The following is an 18,346-nucleotide window of genomic DNA, read 5'->3' on the forward strand; positions in this document are numbered from 1 at the left end:
CTGCTTACAGAGTAACAAAGTATGGTAATAAAGTTACAGAGTGTGTATGCACTTCTTTCCTCTGCTGGGCAGAATCAGGATTGCACAGTTCTGCCCCAGGTCCCATATTGTTGACCACATAGTGATACCCTTCTTCAGCTCAAGAGCTACAGGCTTGTGAACCTGAGCAAACTAGATCCTATTTTTATTTCTGAAAATGTACTAAAGATGACAGGAGGGTAACTGCTGATACATGGTGTTTTTACACTTTTATTACACTGGGAAGTTTTGTCAGAGCTGAATGTTCCTTCAACAGTAGCTCAAAACACAATCCACTGAAACAACACCAAGACCTCCTTCATACCAGGAAAACCTGACAATACGCTAAGAGCAATGTAGGAAGTCAAACGTAGGAATTTGCCATCCATAGACAAGAAAACTAACTACCCAATGTGTACTACCAAATTAAAATTAACCAGGCAAGACTGATTATATTAAGACAGAGATGCAAAACTCTGAAAGATAAATACAGATGTTTCAATTGCAGGCACATGCAAACCATCACTATTTTCTTTTCTTGAAGACAAACGGAATGAGTCACCATGGCTCAGTAGAAAATGGAGGATATAATTATGTGCTAATCCAGGATCTTTGATAAGTGGATTGAAGACTAAGTGGTATTGTTTCTTTTCTTATATTATGGATTGGATTGATACTCAGAGAGACTATTGGCTAGTTATCTCTGCCAACTTTGGATTCCTCCTCTTGTACAATGGATTTACATAATGTATTCTGAGGACATAAAATGTACACTTTTAAAAATATAAATAGTACACTTTTAAAAATATAAATAAAAAGCAACTAAGTGATGTTGAGGGCCAACAAAATTCAAGGTTTGAGATAATTTAGCATTAGATGAGACTAAACCCTCTGACTTGGAGGATTTTTTTAGCTTGCAAGATGTACAGCCTCATCTGTGTGAATATCTGGACATCTGCCTTGTTCCTCAGCAAGAGGTCTGCAGGCTGCCTGCTCAACAGTCTGCCTACCTTGAAAGCAAATACATCAAAAGACATGCTGTAGAGCATCCTGGTGCAGCTAGAGAGGATGCTTCTTCGGTTGCTTCTTAGTCTATCTTGTAAAGTTGCATACACCAAGAATAAAGAGTGTGTGGATATCTTTCCACACTTCTGCTTGGCACGCTCATTACTATTGCCCCACTACTTTTTTCTACATAACTAGCTAACTGATTTATTTCACTCTTTTTATAGGATCTTTGTTATTCAATATCCTTCCCCCTTCTCATGTTTTAGAGTCTACATGGTCATTTTTATATGTGGTTTTATTTTGCTTGCTCCAGCTGCAAAACTGCAAACTAACGAAGCCCAATGCATTCCACCAGGGAGAAGAGGAGCTATTAAAAGACACCATTAGCAGAAAAGCAAATTAGTATAAAATGGTATTGAATAAATTAACACTGGAAAATGATTACTAACGATTACCATAGAAAATTTCTGGAATACCTTATCCAAACCATCTTACACACCATTGTGACAAAAGTCTTTATTTACAAACAAAAACCAAAACAACTAAACAAACCAAATCAATGCAAAGTAATTTAAAAACAGAGCTAGATGGGCCTGTGAAGAGGTGAAGTGACTATAGGAGGAGGGAAGAGGCCTTCTATTTTGTAAATTTGGGGAAATGTGACATCAGCGTAGATTCATCCACTACCAATCATTTCTACACGGTCTGTACAATAAAGAAAAATGTGTGCATTTTGCTAAGCAACTTTCAGGGAGACAACTGCCTGCAACACAGAAAACTCCTTCCAGAAACCTTTCTGGAAGCCTAAATTTAAAAAAAAAAAAAAAAAGCAAAAAACCAAATAAAAACCCAACACTAAGAGTATAAGAGCAAACAAATATCCTCTGTGAGTACAGCAGAAGCCTTTTGGGAAGTTAATTGACCCTACAGTGCAGATGCTGTTGAGTGACTGGCAGACTACTCCTACATTGCTTCACTGAACTCAACTCAATGTTGATTTAAGTGAACCTATGCTGCATTGGATTAGAAACACTCACACCATCAGCAATTGTGTCTTAAGTACTGAGGCAATACTAAACAGTTCAGAGAAATACTTTAAATTACTACAGTTAGTCTCACTACAGTGGTTTTTCTAAACCCTTTTAAGGACAAGAGCTGCCTAACTTTTTGAAAGAAATCCAGACCATCTTACACAGTATTGTCACAAAGGTCTTTGTTTACAACCAAACACAAATTGGGATGCACTCTGAAAGCATTCTTGTTACTTCTGTTTCCTCCCCTTGCTTTTTTCTAGCTTGCATGCATAAGGTTTCTGGCACTGGTTTCACAACACTGCTCAGATGTTCTATGAATCACCACTGGTGTGTGGGCCACAGGCTGAAAAACACCACTTCAGAAAACTCTGTCTACACTCTGAATTAAAGCATACTAAAGGCAATGAAACCCAATATACCGACTGTAATGGGCTCTGGATCACACCCAATGTGGATCAATAGATGGATATACTATATTATATTGCAGAGCTGGAAGTAGTATCATCCTCTAGGTCAAGTTTAAACCACTAAAGTAGAAAGTGGAAGCTTGCATAGATACTATGTAGGCTGTACCTCTTTTGAGGATGAAGACTTTCAATCCATTTGCTCTTTGGGGCCATCAGACTAACACCTTACACTGGAATTAAGTTTATTCAATAAAAGAAGAAATCGAGGACATGAAGAAGCCAATCCTCATTCTACAGTTAATTTTCTCCCCACAGAGGAGGGTGAAGTAGCCCAACATCCTCAAATATGTACTTTAAATCTGCTCATAATAATTAGTGTTATCTAAATGTCTCTGAACTATTTAAAATCCACTTCATTTTGAACTGTCATTAATAATGCAGCAGGCAATATTACAAAGAGTGGTGAAAATCAAGTAATTTAATGTAACACTTTCTAAACCAAACCTGCAATGAATCTCAGCTGCCTTTTCAGCTTCTCTGCAATCAATCTGTCTGGAGTCATGTTTATGTATCCTAGGACCCATGATAGACTCCTACTAGACTTGGCATCCACAACAACCTCAGGAGGTTGATTTAATGCGAATGCAGCATGAAAAATCAGATTATATTTTGATTCTCTCTTTTATTAAATAAAACTGATCTTTATTCAATAAAGCTGCTTTTATTAATATCTAAAACATTGGTTGGTGTCACAGAGCCCGCCAGTCCTATGGAACTAATAAAAGAAGAGACAGAAGTAAAAAATGAGAACATTACAGGGAAATATTAGAAACCAAATCACATTAAGCCAGTATTGCAGCTGACAAATAAAACACGGGTCTAGCTGTAGAATTTTTTAGTTTAGTCTGAATTTATTATTTTTGCTGAAAGAAATCAGAATGGGGCTTCTCCCAGAAGCACACTCTGGCAAGAAACACAGTAAGAGCAAAACAGTGCAACTTAGTTTTCTCTTCTGTTGTATAATGTCTCAAACAAGTGGAAGTTCAATGCAGATGGGACAAAGTACAAAACCTTTGGTTTTGTGGGAACAGCTTGAACCTTAAGCTAGAAAGATAGAAAGATATCCTTTCATTTTTGGGTTTTTAAGAAAACTTTTGGTGTTCCTGCATATAGGCAAAGCTTACAAGAAAAACTCTACTGACCAGACCTGTACTTTATGCTCATCTAAGAAGTGGTCATCTGAAAACAGCATGCAGTAAATTTTCTGTACATATCAGTTGCACAGCTAGAGCAACAGATGCCTATGATGTGTCTGTCCACAAGTAACGTCAGCACTGTTACTCTGAGAAAAAGAACGTGTCCTTCATCATCACAATCAAAATCTGTCAACATGAACTGAAATTCAACCCTGAATTCCCATCTAGTCACCACCAAGAAGGAGGGGGGAAAAAAGAATATATATCTAAAATCAAATATAATAATCTTCAATTTTAGTCCCATATACAGCACTATTTTCCATTATTAATATACTACCAGTGTTAGTGTTCCAGAGCAATGAACTCCTAAGTAAGTAGTGCTGAAACACAGGTTGTTGCACTCCTCAGCTTTTCATTTTCCATGTTTCTACTTATATTAAGTCCACAGCACACTTCATTGTCAGTGGGAGATCTGCTTATAAAGATCTTCAGAAATGGCCCACAGCCTTCTGGAAGATGGAATATAACTAACAAGCTTAGCTGGGTAGTTCTTTGTACACCACTACCCCCACTGAAGCCAGTGGATGCACAAGTGAGATTAAAGTGGCTTCCTGTACAACTACAATTCACAAAGATATAACCCACTGAAATAATGAGTGAAGTATTTCAGCAATTATTGTGGACAGAATGACACATTCTGATACTAAGTATCATCCCGGAATCAGTAAAATTGCATAAAGCCAAATATAGAGCATCCATAACGAGACAAAAAAAAAATCTGCAATATAAGAGTCAATGGAAATCAAAAGGGTTCAAAGAATACAGAAATATGGATAATTCCAAAGAAAACAGGGCAATTTAAATCCAAATATCCAGACACTTCTCTCCTCTAATGTAACCAAAACTAAACGTTTGGGGGTTTGGATTCTGAGAGATTTCCACACCCACACTTTCCTATAATAGAAGATTGGCATCACGACAAATGTGCTATCCACATCTGTAGCCTATGAGGAAAACTCTTAGGGGTATACAAGGTAATCATGCCTAATGCAGTTGCCAAGCCTCCACATTTATAAAAACTGAGAGAAAACAAAAATCAAAGCAGCAGCTATGTGGCCTGAGATCTCACTCTAGAAAGCGACTTGCGGGAAGATTTCATCCCAGGATGACAGAGAAGAACACGGAATGCTCAGCAGAACACAAGCAGAAAAAGTCACTAAAATATTCACTTGTTTTGTTACTGTCAACTTAGACCTGAAATTTGAAATTTATTAAATCAGGTTTTTTATCTGACAACAATAATTCATAATGTAAAAGGCTCCTCAATCTTAATCTCACAATATACATGCTAAAATTTTTTATCATCTTACAGGAGGTGCTCAGTTCGTTATAGACTTAAGCCAAGCATGGAACCTGGTGTTCAAGGAAAGTACTGAAGTTTTTATTCTACTCTAGTGAAGCTAATAAGAGGTTTTCCCCTTAAACAAGGGAACAAAATGCCCATGTTATTGTGCCCATTGTATTAGTCTATGGTTTCATTCGACTGGGCTTGGTTACTTTTAATTGAAGATTTCTGAAGAATTTTTTTTCATAGTTGATACCGAAAACAGCAAAATGCTCAACTGGCTGAGGGTAAGCACTGGCTCCCTAGGACTGACTCAAGAAAACTCCTAGTTGAAGACAAAGCTGTGAAATGCAACTACCCCCGTAAGTACAGTTACATAGCCTTATAATATCTGTCCTCAGTCTATGTATGTATATATATATGTACACACACATATATATAATTAGACCGACAATGTATTAAAATACATGGATTATATCATCACAAATTGTTCTGGTAAGAACACAAAGCTCATTATTGAAAACAACATTTCATTTCTCAGGCTGGAGCTATTTTCTGCATTTACAAGATAAAAGCAAAGCAAAACCACAATAGTATTCTCAAGTCTTCAGCATTATTACCTGAAAGATTTGGAAACTGTGCCATAAAAAGGTGCGTTGCCATGGTTCTGAGTAATCAGCAACAGACCTATACACAATAGACAGCTGATTGCTGTTGCATGTTAAAAGATTTTTTATCTCTTTAGGAAAACTTTGTCATCATGTCATAAATAAGAGAGTTTTTCTATTAGCAACAGAAAGGCATCAAAGAAACAGGCACTGTAGTAGTTCGTAATCAAGTCTGATTATTTTTTTGGTTTTCATCTTCTTACAGGGCTGGGGGAGAATTGACCTTTTACATTGTCAAGTTTATACTGTAAATCTCTGGAACACTTTTCAGAGTGTACTAAGGCACAGTAGTACAGATGGAGCCTGTTACCAAGTATGGAAATAGACAGGTACATTAAAGATAGATATCTTTATTACTAAAGAGCAAAGAGTCCCAGCAATCATGTAGTGGTATATTGGATATCTGAAGTGCAAAATAAATAGCACAGACAATACTAGTAATTCTAATGGGATCTTGTGTATCTAGTTTCAAAACATACCAGATTTAATGAGACTTCACAATCACAATACATAGAAAAATCTCACTCATCAGTTTTTAAGGCATTTTTTTCCCCACCTGAGACCTCCCTTCCAAGTCCAATTTTTCTGCCTTTCAAGGAAGTGTAAGTAACATTTCAGAATAAAATCATATATGAATGTTATAATTGCTGAGCTGGCAACAAAACAAACACTGTACTCTGTAGGACTGAAATGCCACTTATACTCCAGTCTTGGAATAAGCTGCAATCTCAGTCAAACACTATGTTAATGCAGTGTTAAGGCTGCACACTGAAACACATCAAAAAATAGGAGATGAAAAAGTTAATATTCTTACTGCATTATTAGCCCATCCAAAGTACTGATATTTCTTATAATAAAATAATAATTTACAACCTAGCTGAGAAATCAAAAGCTACTGGTGTGCAATGTGAATGAAGAAATCTTTTGAAAAGACTTAGACTTCCCATCCCTGCTGCTAATGCATTTCCAATCGCAACTTTAAAACTGTACTTAGGTAGGCACTGCATTTAGGTAACATTTGAGGAGATTTATAATTTTGTTCCTTTCTTTCTTAACCTGTTCTAAGGAAAAAGGAGAAGTGAATTTGATACAGAGAACCACCACAGAAATACACAGCTGTATATTTTACCTTCTGCCAGTAAAATTCAGCTCTGGATACAAAGTAATTAGTAAAAATAACTCAGTTAAGAAAGAAGAAAAGTGTTGATATCTGGAAGTGTAAAGAGGTGTTAAGAATAACTAATACCTTTTTTTAAACAGTGACGTTTATAAGCAGAACTCTTTATCAGTATGTTTGCAAAATCTAGATTGAATGCATACGCTATTATTCCTCTCCAAAGACTAACCACGTGTGAACTTCAATTTTGTTTGCCTGCCAAAATATAGCTGTTGATGCACAACGTCTTCTCAGTAGAAATGTGTATTTCTCCTAATTTGTCTTCCACTGGAATGCTCACAATAATCTAAATTAAGAATTGCAAAAATACATTCACCTTTTGGCTGATGCCATTGATGTAAACTTTAAGTTCAAAGGAGGATTTAAATGCACACAAAAACATGTGCATTGTCTGTATTCTGGTTTTCTGATTCTTGCTGTAAATACACTCAAGGGAAACAGGAAGGTATCACTGAGTCGCCTGAAGTCACACTGTCAGGACATTCAAACACCACTCAGCATGCAGAACATCTGACACCTGGTTCAGGCTCTCATCTAAGCTTTTAAACAATTCAGCAAACATGTATTTCTGTGGTCAGTAAAACATTGCCAGCCAGTCAGAGATACAGGATTTTTAATTTGAAAAATTACTTAGAAGATAATGGTGGGGCAACTAACCTCAATAGCTTGTACCTCTGAGGATTTCAAATTTACAGATAACAAAGCCTTCGCAATCCAAAACTGAGTTGCCACCTATGCTCGTCACTAGCATCTACTACATGATCAAAAGTACAATAGGCAGTAACAAATGCTTTAGTAAATGGGTAGGCTGTTTGTCATAATCGACCAAGAAAAACTCCTGCCACTCAGGATTTCCTATCATGATATCTTTGGTTTTGACTAGCACATGACTCCCCCCAAGTCCTTGAGTCGTGAATTGTGGGTATCAACAGTCAAGGCATTACAGAGGCTGTGTATGAGAAATAAACAAGATGCAGTGAAACAGACAGAAGAGACTGAGCCTTACCTTTGGAAAAAACTGCTGCCAGGCTCAAGAGGAGAGGTGACAACAGATGCCCCATATTGCTAATCCCAGAAGTGCACATCCTAGGGTTTGTGGAGAAGTTAGGGCTCAGTTTCATACACTTTGTAGTCAAAATAAAAATCGGTCAACTGGAGAGGCTACATTTCAGAAAAGGTCATCTGGAGAGCACAAAAAGCATTTCCTTCGGAAAGAGGACTTACTTCTCCAGCTTTAACCCTCCCCTTTCCTCCTTCCTTTCTTCAAAGCAGATGATGCTGTGAAAGAAGAACCCTATCCTCTCAATAAACAAATAGATAGGAAACAGTTCTGGTTAAAATCTCAGTCCCAAGCCTCAGCTACCTAAGGCAGGCAAACAGCCCCCTACCCCAGAACACTCCCGCGCCCCGGGGTCAGGCGCGCTAGGCAGGGGCTGTGAGGCTCCGCGCCGCGCACCCTCCGCCTCCGCGGACGCAGGTTCGCCTGCCCGCGCCTGACCGCTCCTGCCCGCCGCCGGGCTGCGCCTCACAAAGCCACGCGTCCCGGTGGAAAAGCACGTCTGCTCCCCGGGCGTCACCAAAGTTTTCCTTTAGGTGATGCTGATCAGCCCAGAAATCATCCAGACACGGAGACAGGGGGGTTGCTGTTGCGCTCTCTCTCTTTTTTTAAGTTCTCAATTTCCTCATTGACTTGTTTGACTTTCTGCAAGAGAGAGAGGGGGCAAGCTCGGCTCCCTCCAGAAGGTCATTGCCACAGATGTGCTTACTGCTCTCGGGGCCAGCGGGCGCAGCGGCCGCGACCGGCGGGGATCTGCCGCCCCTGCGGACGCTGCTCGGTTGGAAAGCGAACCGGGGCGCCGGCCCCGGCCCTCCCGCCCGCCCGCCTCCTCCGGCCGCGGCCCATCCTACGCCTACCGCCGTTGCTGTTTACAGAGAGACAGAGATTTAAACCGCGAGGTGTCGCGAAAAAAATAACAAAAAGAGGAGGGAAACAAATAAATAAATAAGCACACGACCCAAGCCCCGCCTCGCACCAGGCAGCCCGGCAGCCCCAATCCCCGGGCAGCGGGGCGCGGAGCGGGGCGGGGCGGCCCGGCCCAGCCCCCTTGGCCAGGGGAGACGAGCACCGCCACCGCCCGCCGGCGGAGGGGCAGCGGTGGCTCCGTTGGTACGGGCAGAGCGGGGCATCCCTGGCGGCGTCAGTCCTGGGGAGGACGCGGCGGTTCCCTGCCCGGCTGTCTCAGCCGGGCTCCCCCGAAGCCTGCTCGCAGGGCCGGCCCCGCGGAGACACATGCCGCTGTGCCGCGCCGGCGGCGCTCCCGAAGCCCAGCGGCCGCGGCGCGCAGGGCAGAGCCGCAGCCGGCCGTGCCCTGGGGCAGTCACAAGCCTGGGCTTCTCCCAGCACCCAAACAAACCACATCCCTCCGGCTGCCAGAAGCGACAGAGCGCGGCGCGTTGGCATGTGTACACTGCTGCACGTGGCGAGGTTTTGGCTGCTTCCTTCGTCCAAATCGATCGCGCATTCAGCTCTCCCTAAGTCCCTGAAACAGGCGTGAGCTCAGCGGAGGGTGGTGCAGCCGTAACGGGGAAGTAATGCGAAGACGGTGTAGTAAAATACTTCGTACATATTGCAAGAGCAGCAGGAAAAATGCCTACGTTTGGTCTAAATAGTGTTCAAAAGTGCTGGGGAAAAATAACCGACGTTAGGTTTCCATTACAGAAGGTATCAATGCGAAAACCATTCTGCTAACCCAAACCTTTGGTCAAGCTTAATAATGTGATTTATATTATCCTTGGCAAGAACTCACAGCCACTTTGTTCCTTCACAAGATACATATTTGGAAGCAATAAAAACATTGTTCTTATACTAACATCCACAGTGCTGAAGCTTTAAAACAGGTCTATCAAAATAAACTTTGAAACAGTACACTGTGTTTGCCAACACTGAGAAATACATGATCAACCATGCAATGAGAAAATGCTGTATTTTGTGTGATGTTGTGAATTCATTTTAGACATTCACGTCAGCTTTAGAAGTATTACCAATCCCAGAGAGGTTCCCAAGACCCGAAATAAAGCATACTTCTAGAAGTGGCATTATGTCTGAAACATAAACATACCATCTCAGAACATCCACTATCTGAAAGAAGATAAAAAATTGTTATTATCATGATATATAGTATATTGTGACCAAAAACTTACAATGTTGCCCAACACAGGAGAGTTATTATCAAATAATACTCTCTATCCAAGATAAAACAATCATCATCTGGAGGACGAAGTCAATGCCCAGCTGCGTTCAGTAGCAGGGTGAAGCATGCCAGCATAACATACCAGTTAATCAGTATTCTGATGGATATAGTCTACCAAAAGTATGAAAAGTGCAGAGGAAGAACTTTCTCTCCAGATAGAGGTGTGAGGGGGTTTGTTACCAATTTTTCTTTACGAAAATAAGAAATCATTTACTGAAACAACAACAACAAAAAAAAAAAACAAAACACCAAAGCCCAGATTCTGATTCTCTTCTCTTTACTTTTACAGTTTCTGACTCTAACACCAGTGCTTGGCTTTTGCTTTTTGTTATTTTGCCCAACATTTGGAGATGTTTTGTACAGACAGTTTTACTGCCTTCCAGTCATTGAGTAACTAGACCAAAAGATAGAATGGCAAAAGCAGTAACAGAATTGCAGAGTGAGAGGGAGTTTTAATGCCGGTCATATTACATTCGCAAGATAGCTTCTTTTCCTTCTTTTCGTATTTTGCGACAATGCTACTGAAACAGCAGACTTGGAAGCACTTATTTAATTTTCCAGCAAAAATATGGAAAATAGAGAACCTAGGATCCTTTATCCAGGTCCAAAATGGTGCTACTCACCAAACAGATTAATTTCCAAATTTGGTCTTGTGAAAGAAAAAAAAAATTTAGCTAGACTGCTATTTTTTCCTTAATGTTTTTAAAAGTCACTCTGAAAGGTCACTAACTAATTATTAAATTTTATGCATCAATACCCTTTTCACTCTAAAGCACTCTGCAGACATTTCACTTTTAGTAGGTTGTAACGGACACACAATATTTTCTCAACATCTCCTCTTCCACTATCCCATCGTCCCCATGAAGCACCTTTGGGTCTCAAGCCTTCACAAAGCTGACTCGGGAATATACTGCTGCCTCCAGTCCCTTCAACCATGAGTAAGCGTACTCATTTCCTAGGGATGCCCTGCACAGAATAATCTTCCTTTTGCATTGGTGGGTATTTTACTGAAGTGACAGCTGAAGGTAAGGCCACTTGCCAAATTTCACTCTGCAGAGTGGGTGTCCCAATTCTAGTTTCTTCCTATGAGTGCAGGTGACAACACTTATGCTCTCCAAACTCTAGCCTGGCCAGCTAACCCTTTTGTGATGAAAACCCTTCCTAGACACCACTCACGGAAAATTACATCAACTCATACTACTCAGTAATGAGAAAACATCTTCCTGTTTATTAGCAATATGTTATTTTGGCAAGTATGCCTAATCTTTTCTGGGTAATTAGCACAACTAATTGTGAAGGAAGAACTGGCTTTAGGAAAACACAAGAGAGAACGGAGAGACCTGCATCCCCACAACCTATGGCTAACTGTAAAGGCAGTAAACTGATCAATCTGCATCCAACAAGTTAATGATAAAATCCATCATTACCCTGAGACTTCTTGTTTCATCTTCAATGTGATATATCAACTGATTATATATATATAATCTGCTTTATGTAATTAAAATTGCTAATTATTCTAATCAGTTTATCAATTCACATTTTTGTTTGAGGTTGTGGGATTTTTTTGAGACAGTAACGTTCCCTCATTCTAGCCTAGCACAGGCTAGAAGTGTAAGTGCGGGAGAAGCCCTATTGACACAGCAAAGAACAGCAGCCTAGAGAAAAGACTGTAGCCAGGTAGACCAGCAAAAATGTTCCTCTGCCTAGTTCTCTGCCACACTCATATATATACAAATATACATGTAAACATGTGGAAATACAGAACGGGTCCAGTGATCTGAAAGCAAACAATTAATTTCAAAAGCCAATTGCATTCTAACAGTTTTCTCCACTGACCACAGACCTGGAATAGCAGGGCGTTTTGAGTCTTTTAAACTAAGCAGTTATACATTTTTCTCCAAACAGATTTTTCACTTTCCGTTAAACTCTGAGAGAAAAATCCTGGCAGTGCTTACTTTACTACTGATTTTTACCCCCATTTTTTCCCCCCCCACATTGCTTGAAGATTGCACAGAAGGCATTGAAATGCATTATCTGTGTTTGTTACTGCACAACATCCAAAATAAGGCACAATTAGAATCATAGATTCAGAAGATAAAAAGATATCAACATGATCAGTTTGACCTCACAGCAATTTTATACAATTTAATGTGTTGTCTTCAAAGCATTTAGTAGTCATGAAGCAGCAGGTGTACTGTGACTGTCATTCACAAGGCAAAACATAAGTTGTTCCACTGTTGTTTTATGTTTCTATCGCTCATTTCTTCATCACATCTATCTGCAGTCTTTTCTCTCTATTTGGGTAATGCAGAGTCTTTGGGGAAGGGATTTCTTTCTATCGCATGTGTACACTACATCTTGGCCAGCTGAGTCACAGTCAGCAGCTGAAGTCTTTTTGTGATGCTCCCACATAAATAATGTGAAAAACAGAAGACGATAATGGGAGACGCTGCAAAGACCAAACTGAGTCACGCTCTTCAATTTCATTTTAATTTCTGGATCTTACTCTCTTTTGACATTAACCAGCACTTAGATTTTTGTTTTAGTGACAAGAGGATGAAGCGTTAAATCTTTGTTAATTTGTTTAAAACTAATTCTTATCTGTTCCTATCTGTACCACATATGAAAATAAAAAATAAAATCACTTGGTTTGCTTATAATGCTTCAGTTGTATGAGAAAAGCAGATTCAGTTCGAAATCCTTACCAGGTGGAAATAAAAATCTATTTGACAGTTTGTAGGTCTACTGTCCATGGCAATACCCCTTAGAGTGCCTATCTCTTCAACGATCAAACGCTAACCTTAGTGGTGAATAGTATTTCTATCAGGCTACTTTATGTTGCTGGGCTTGCTGTCAGTTCACAATAGCTGAAAAAGTAGGTGATGTCAGTCAGAGTTTTCACTCTCCTTTACTTGTTTCCAATGAAAACTCAGGAATAGCTTAGTTCCAAATGAGTTCTAAAAATGACAAAGAACCTTATCGCAATACAGCTAGGCTGTTATCAGTCAAATCAGCAGCACTGTAGTAGACAAAAAGTGTATCTAAGAGGGCTTTTTTATTTGAATTAATGAACTAATATATTAACCTGCTTCATCTGATGGTAGGATTTTAAAAGCTGCTTTGGCTGTAAGTTACTGTACTCACAGTACAATAAAGTGCACTGATTTACAAGGACCAAATCTTGTAAGATGCAGAGGCCAGCTTGAATAAAAGCTCAATAAATAAACTAACCAGTAGATGTGCACATCAGGAAAAAAAAAATCACTATAGGAAGAAATATATATAGTGAGAAAATGCACAGGTACAAATCAAATTCCTTCTTCCTTGTTGGGTTGAACTCAAGCCTCCACAGCAGTGAAATGCTGTGTATTAGTACCAGAACTTGCCAAGTTACAACAGGTGATCTAAATGGCTGGAATGTGTATAAGTGTTAACACGTGACAGTGTCCAGTCTGAAATCTGATGACATTCTCAGTGATATAATTAAGAAACTGACAATGGTGTTTAGGAGCAGATAACATGAAATAACAGAACAGAGAACGTTACTATGACTGTCCTGAGATGTAACTAGAGACAAGTTGACATGATGCCTTACAAGCAAAGAGGACAAAGCCCATTTAAAGTTACTATGGAGGCGATGAAAACATTTCCCTGCAGGCACTGCCAGCTTCCTTTTTTTAATATCTTTGTTTATATCAAATGAAAATGAACAGAGGAATAGGGCAGATCAAAGGTCTCTGTAGCCTGCTATACTATCTCCTATAGTTGCCAAAAGTAGATGCATAGGGAAGAATGTAAGAATAAGGCCAGAATGCATAATAATTCCATAATAATTCCCTTAAATGCTCTGTCAACCTTCCATACACTGAGCCACAGGTGGTCTCTATGTATTTAGAACCCTTCAACAACTCCGAACGCACATTAACTTTGGACATAACATCTTGGTTCACAAGAAAAGGATCTCCACAGCCCAGCTGCACCTTACATGCAGAACCATTACACGCAAACAACTCTCACTGCCGACTCTGCACCCAAGGGCTTCTGACCTTTACTATATGCTAGTGCTGTTTTGAGAAAGAAAAGGACTCAGCTTTATCCCTGAAAAACTTAGTGTTTTCAATATGAAACAGAATCACTGCTTTAGATAAATGTCCTTCTCTTCATATAGACTGAATAAAAAACTTCTAATCAGAACAAGTGTGGCATGTGGTGAATACAAAAAAAAAAAATTTCATCTTTTCTGCTGAATTCCATCCAAAGACTTTTTCCATATTTAATTAGTAAGCTACTATAGATAATGATTTTTTATTATCTACAGAGGCTTTTTTATTCATCACATAGATCTTCAATTTTAATGGAAAAAATACTGGAAATAGAGCAATTTTATCAACAGGATTTTAAAAATGCAGCTTTTATGCTTAATTGACTGACAAGTTTTAGTAAAAGAGTCATTAAATACAGTAATTGTATTTTTGTAACACAGTACTGTGAGTAGGGGCCAGATCTGCAGTGATTATAAGTCTTTTTTCAGAACCAGTTCATGTTCTGTTCCCGATACCTCTTAGAGTCAAGGAGCCCAGTCCTGCAAAACTGTACCTCTCAGGTACAGCATTTATTAGTGCCACATACTGATTACTGTGAGTTAGATTTTAAAGGTAGGTAGCTTCCCAAAACCCAGTGAAATATGGGTATAGTAATTTATAGGCTGACTGTAGGTTAATATGAAATACACAAGGAAACACAATACAGCCCAAGAATTTGGAAGGAATTAGAAACCCAAATACGCAAAGAATAGCAGCTCTGAATAGTTTGTGATCTTTCACAAACATATCTTTGTAAACACATATGGTGTCTACTAGTGTACATTAGACCTTAAAACAGTTGTCTGTTTGGCAGTACAAATATTACTAAACTTCATAGCAAAATAGGCTTGTTGCTATGACAAAAATCAACCATGGTTTTCACCAGATGCTTGTTAATGATGGAGCGCTAGTGACCCCTAGTGCTATGTTTAGTCTTTGAGTCTTGATACAACACCTAAGACTCATTATAGGAGGTGCAACATATTTTCTCCTCTAAAATTAAACAATAATTGGCATCTGCTGAAATAAATGACAGAAGTGTAAAGACAAGGAAACAGCAAAACAAAGGCATTAGAACAAAAAGTTCTACTTCCAGTTCGTTTTCTATTTATAGATGTCAAATAATAGAGTGAGTACAGTCCCTTAAAGCACACTTACTGATCATATTGCTTAATATGGTTTCAAAAAGAATGGGATTACTTAAATTAGCTAAGCAAATGCGGTTTTGAAGGACACAGAAAATATTTTTCTGTTTTTCTTCCTATATCTGTATTGGCTATTGAAAAATTGTTGTTGCCCAAAATATTGGCAAGGTTTTTCTGAGATATTTTAGTCTGCATACTGAACTCTACATATGTTAGATCACACTGTATATTAAAGGTACATCTATAAAGTGTAAGTCTAATAGATTTTTAATGAAAGATAAACCATTGTTATGTATGATGGGTTCTGTTATCTGCTTATAGGTAATACCCAGCACTGGAGTGCTTATTACAATTTTTAGTATTATATCCACATTGTAACACTATTAGAGTTTAATAATTTATTGTCTCTTTATAAACTATTTATGAATGGAAGATTAAAGTAAGTGTAGCAAAATGAGTAGTTACGTGGAGCCGAATTCAAACCCAGTGTATAAGAAAGTATACCTTTTAACACCAAATCTAATTTTGCTAATTTCTTTTAGTACAGTAAGAGATAGGAATAACAAATACATCAAGAGGAAAAAAACCCCTTTGTAATGCAGAAACTTGTAAGATTTAAAGGTAATTTCCATAAAGACACTTAAAATTAAACAGTTCCTCTTTTCCCCTTCTGTTTTTTTTTTTTTTGGTTTGTTTGCTTGTTTGGGGAGGGAAGTGTTTCAGATACATTGCACAGACCTCCATACCCCTGTCTGCTCTAGCCTCACTTAGATTAGAAATGTCAGACGTAACCAAGGCAGGTCCCTTTTGCAGAAAATCTTAAAGAAGTTATTTAAGTTTAACATATTGTTGTGGTTCATCTTTAGCAAAGGTTTACCCTCACTAAAGCGTCAGTCATCACTGTAGGCCTAAAAGCCACTTCAATCAAAGTGACTATAAAATGTTTACTGAATTCCAGTTCTTGAGATGTATCCAGTTTCACTAATTCTCCAGGCTTCATAACCATTATTTTTTTGCATAGAAAATGCTTGATCAGCGATGTGGAATAAACAGGAGGTAGAAGAATTAGTGACATGTATAATACACATATTTACTTTTCAAGACTTCTTTAGAGCAGACAGATATTGCACACAGTTCAACTGCAGTCACACACTGAAATTTTTGCATGTTTTTCCAAAACCCTCATTCTTTTCACAGATGGGAGACCATATGGTAGGAAGCCCTTATAGTATATTGGAAACAGCTTCCACATTATAGTAGATTTCATATTGAAACTGCAGAGTCAGTAAATGGGAGGAAGCAACCGAAGATATCTAGAATATTTTAACCTTCTCACTATAAACATTGGCTGTCCTTGCAGTTGGAGCTGCTGGAGAAGGAAATTGGGAAGGGAAAATTACACTAACTCTATAAACACGTGACAAAAAAAACAACTTTAAAAATAAAATTCTATTAAAGAGATACAAAGTTACATGCAAAATTGGAAAGCTGAGGGATTAGAACCTGCAATGAATTTCCAGTAGCAAAATTGAAAGAAAAAGTAAAAGGGAGAGAATAAGATGGTTTAGGAGATTAACAAAGAGTTTGATTTATTTTTTTTTTTTTAATGGCTTGATCCTAAACCAGGTTTACCAGGAACTACCTTATGATGCTTAAAATTCCACCTGAAGGGAGTTGCTGGCGCGCGGTCTGACTACACTGTTGTTCTAATTAGCAGTCCCCAACCCCCAGAGGTGGCACAAGTTTGCTGGCTGTTACATTTGCTTTCTGAATAAAAGCTGCACAGCAACTGTAAAAGCCTACAAAAACCCATATGGGGGAAGTGAAAGTTTGGTTTTCTCTTTCAGTTTCTACTGGGAAAATGGAATGTAAACTTTTAAATACATTGAACTGAGTTGATACTGCACTCTAGTGTATCATAGGAGAAACAGTCTTGCCATGGAGGCTGGCTGGTAGAGAATAGGCAAAGGAAGCACTTAAACTGTCATTTTCTTGAAACACCAGACAACAGACTAATGTCAAGCCAATTTTAAAAGCACAAACCAGAAAATCAGTGAGTTAGCTTGATACTCTATCTTCCAAAATAGTTTGGTTTTATTATTCCCCATGACAAAAATCACATAGGAAAAAAGTCTTTCCCAAAGAAAAATCTTTCATATATAAACAAAAAGTTTCCAAATAATCAATTAAACATCAGTCAACAGATATTTTATTGGAAATATGTTGTTCTGTAGTTAGAGGTCTTCCCACAGCTGCCATCCAGCTAAAATGCATTAGAAAAAACGCAGGACAAACACTGACTATTCTTTCATTGGGCTGAACAATGTTAATTCTACCGTACACTTGAATCTGCAAATTCCCTTCCTCCACATAGCTCGTGTTTTCATGATTTGAGCTGTCACCCATGGTGTTATTCATACACTTATACACATAGAGGCTTGAGAACTATAGCATTTGCTGTAGTGTGAACTACCAAAAAAAAACAACCAACAAAAAATAAAATCCCCCACAACATTTTGCTCATATTCTCATAACATTGAAAGATGTCCATGACTACTTTAGCCACCAAAACTTGAGGAAGTTTTTCAGTTTGGAATATTAAGCTGCAGCTACCCAGAACGATAGTGTAACCATTACCTATGCTGTATCAACCTGTACGAGATCAGTAAGGGACACCTAGGCTCAAGGTCAACACAGTAACTAAGTGCAGAGTGAAACTTTCATGAAGTGCCATCATTCTGAATACTATTTTAAGTTCACTATATTTTTGGGGAGTACTAAACTGAATGCTGTCACCTTCGTTCCAGCAAGGTCAGCCATTACTGATAGAAGCTGCCTGAAGTTTAATTGATTTGTGCTTTTTGATATGCACAGGCCCTGGTTCTGGATATAACAGCCTTCCCTTTGCTGCCGTACAATAGCTGTTCTCCAGACAATCCTCCATTGCAAAGGTTCTGAGGGCCTCACCTGTAGCCTGCTGGTCTCTCACGCTAAAAAGCATCTAGCTTTTATAGA

At 38.8% G+C, this 18,346-nt stretch overlaps 1 protein-coding gene across 1 annotated transcript in view; it reads right to left on the reverse strand.

Moving 5' to 3' along the window:
• Positions 1-7,938, reverse strand: part of TMEM132D (transmembrane protein 132D) — a 261,683-nt gene extending 253,745 nt beyond the window's left edge. The window contains exon 1 of the mRNA XM_054219706.1: positions 7,860-7,938. Coding sequence (XP_054075681.1) covers positions 7,860-7,938 — 79 coding nt within the window. The remainder of the gene's footprint in view (positions 1-7,859) is intronic.
• Between the last annotated feature and the right edge of the window lie 10,408 nt (positions 7,939-18,346).

This window comes from Rissa tridactyla, chromosome 13 (genome assembly GCF_028500815.1).
Source record: "Rissa tridactyla isolate bRisTri1 chromosome 13, bRisTri1.patW.cur.20221130, whole genome shotgun sequence".
NCBI lineage: Eukaryota > Metazoa > Chordata > Aves > Charadriiformes > Laridae > Rissa > Rissa tridactyla.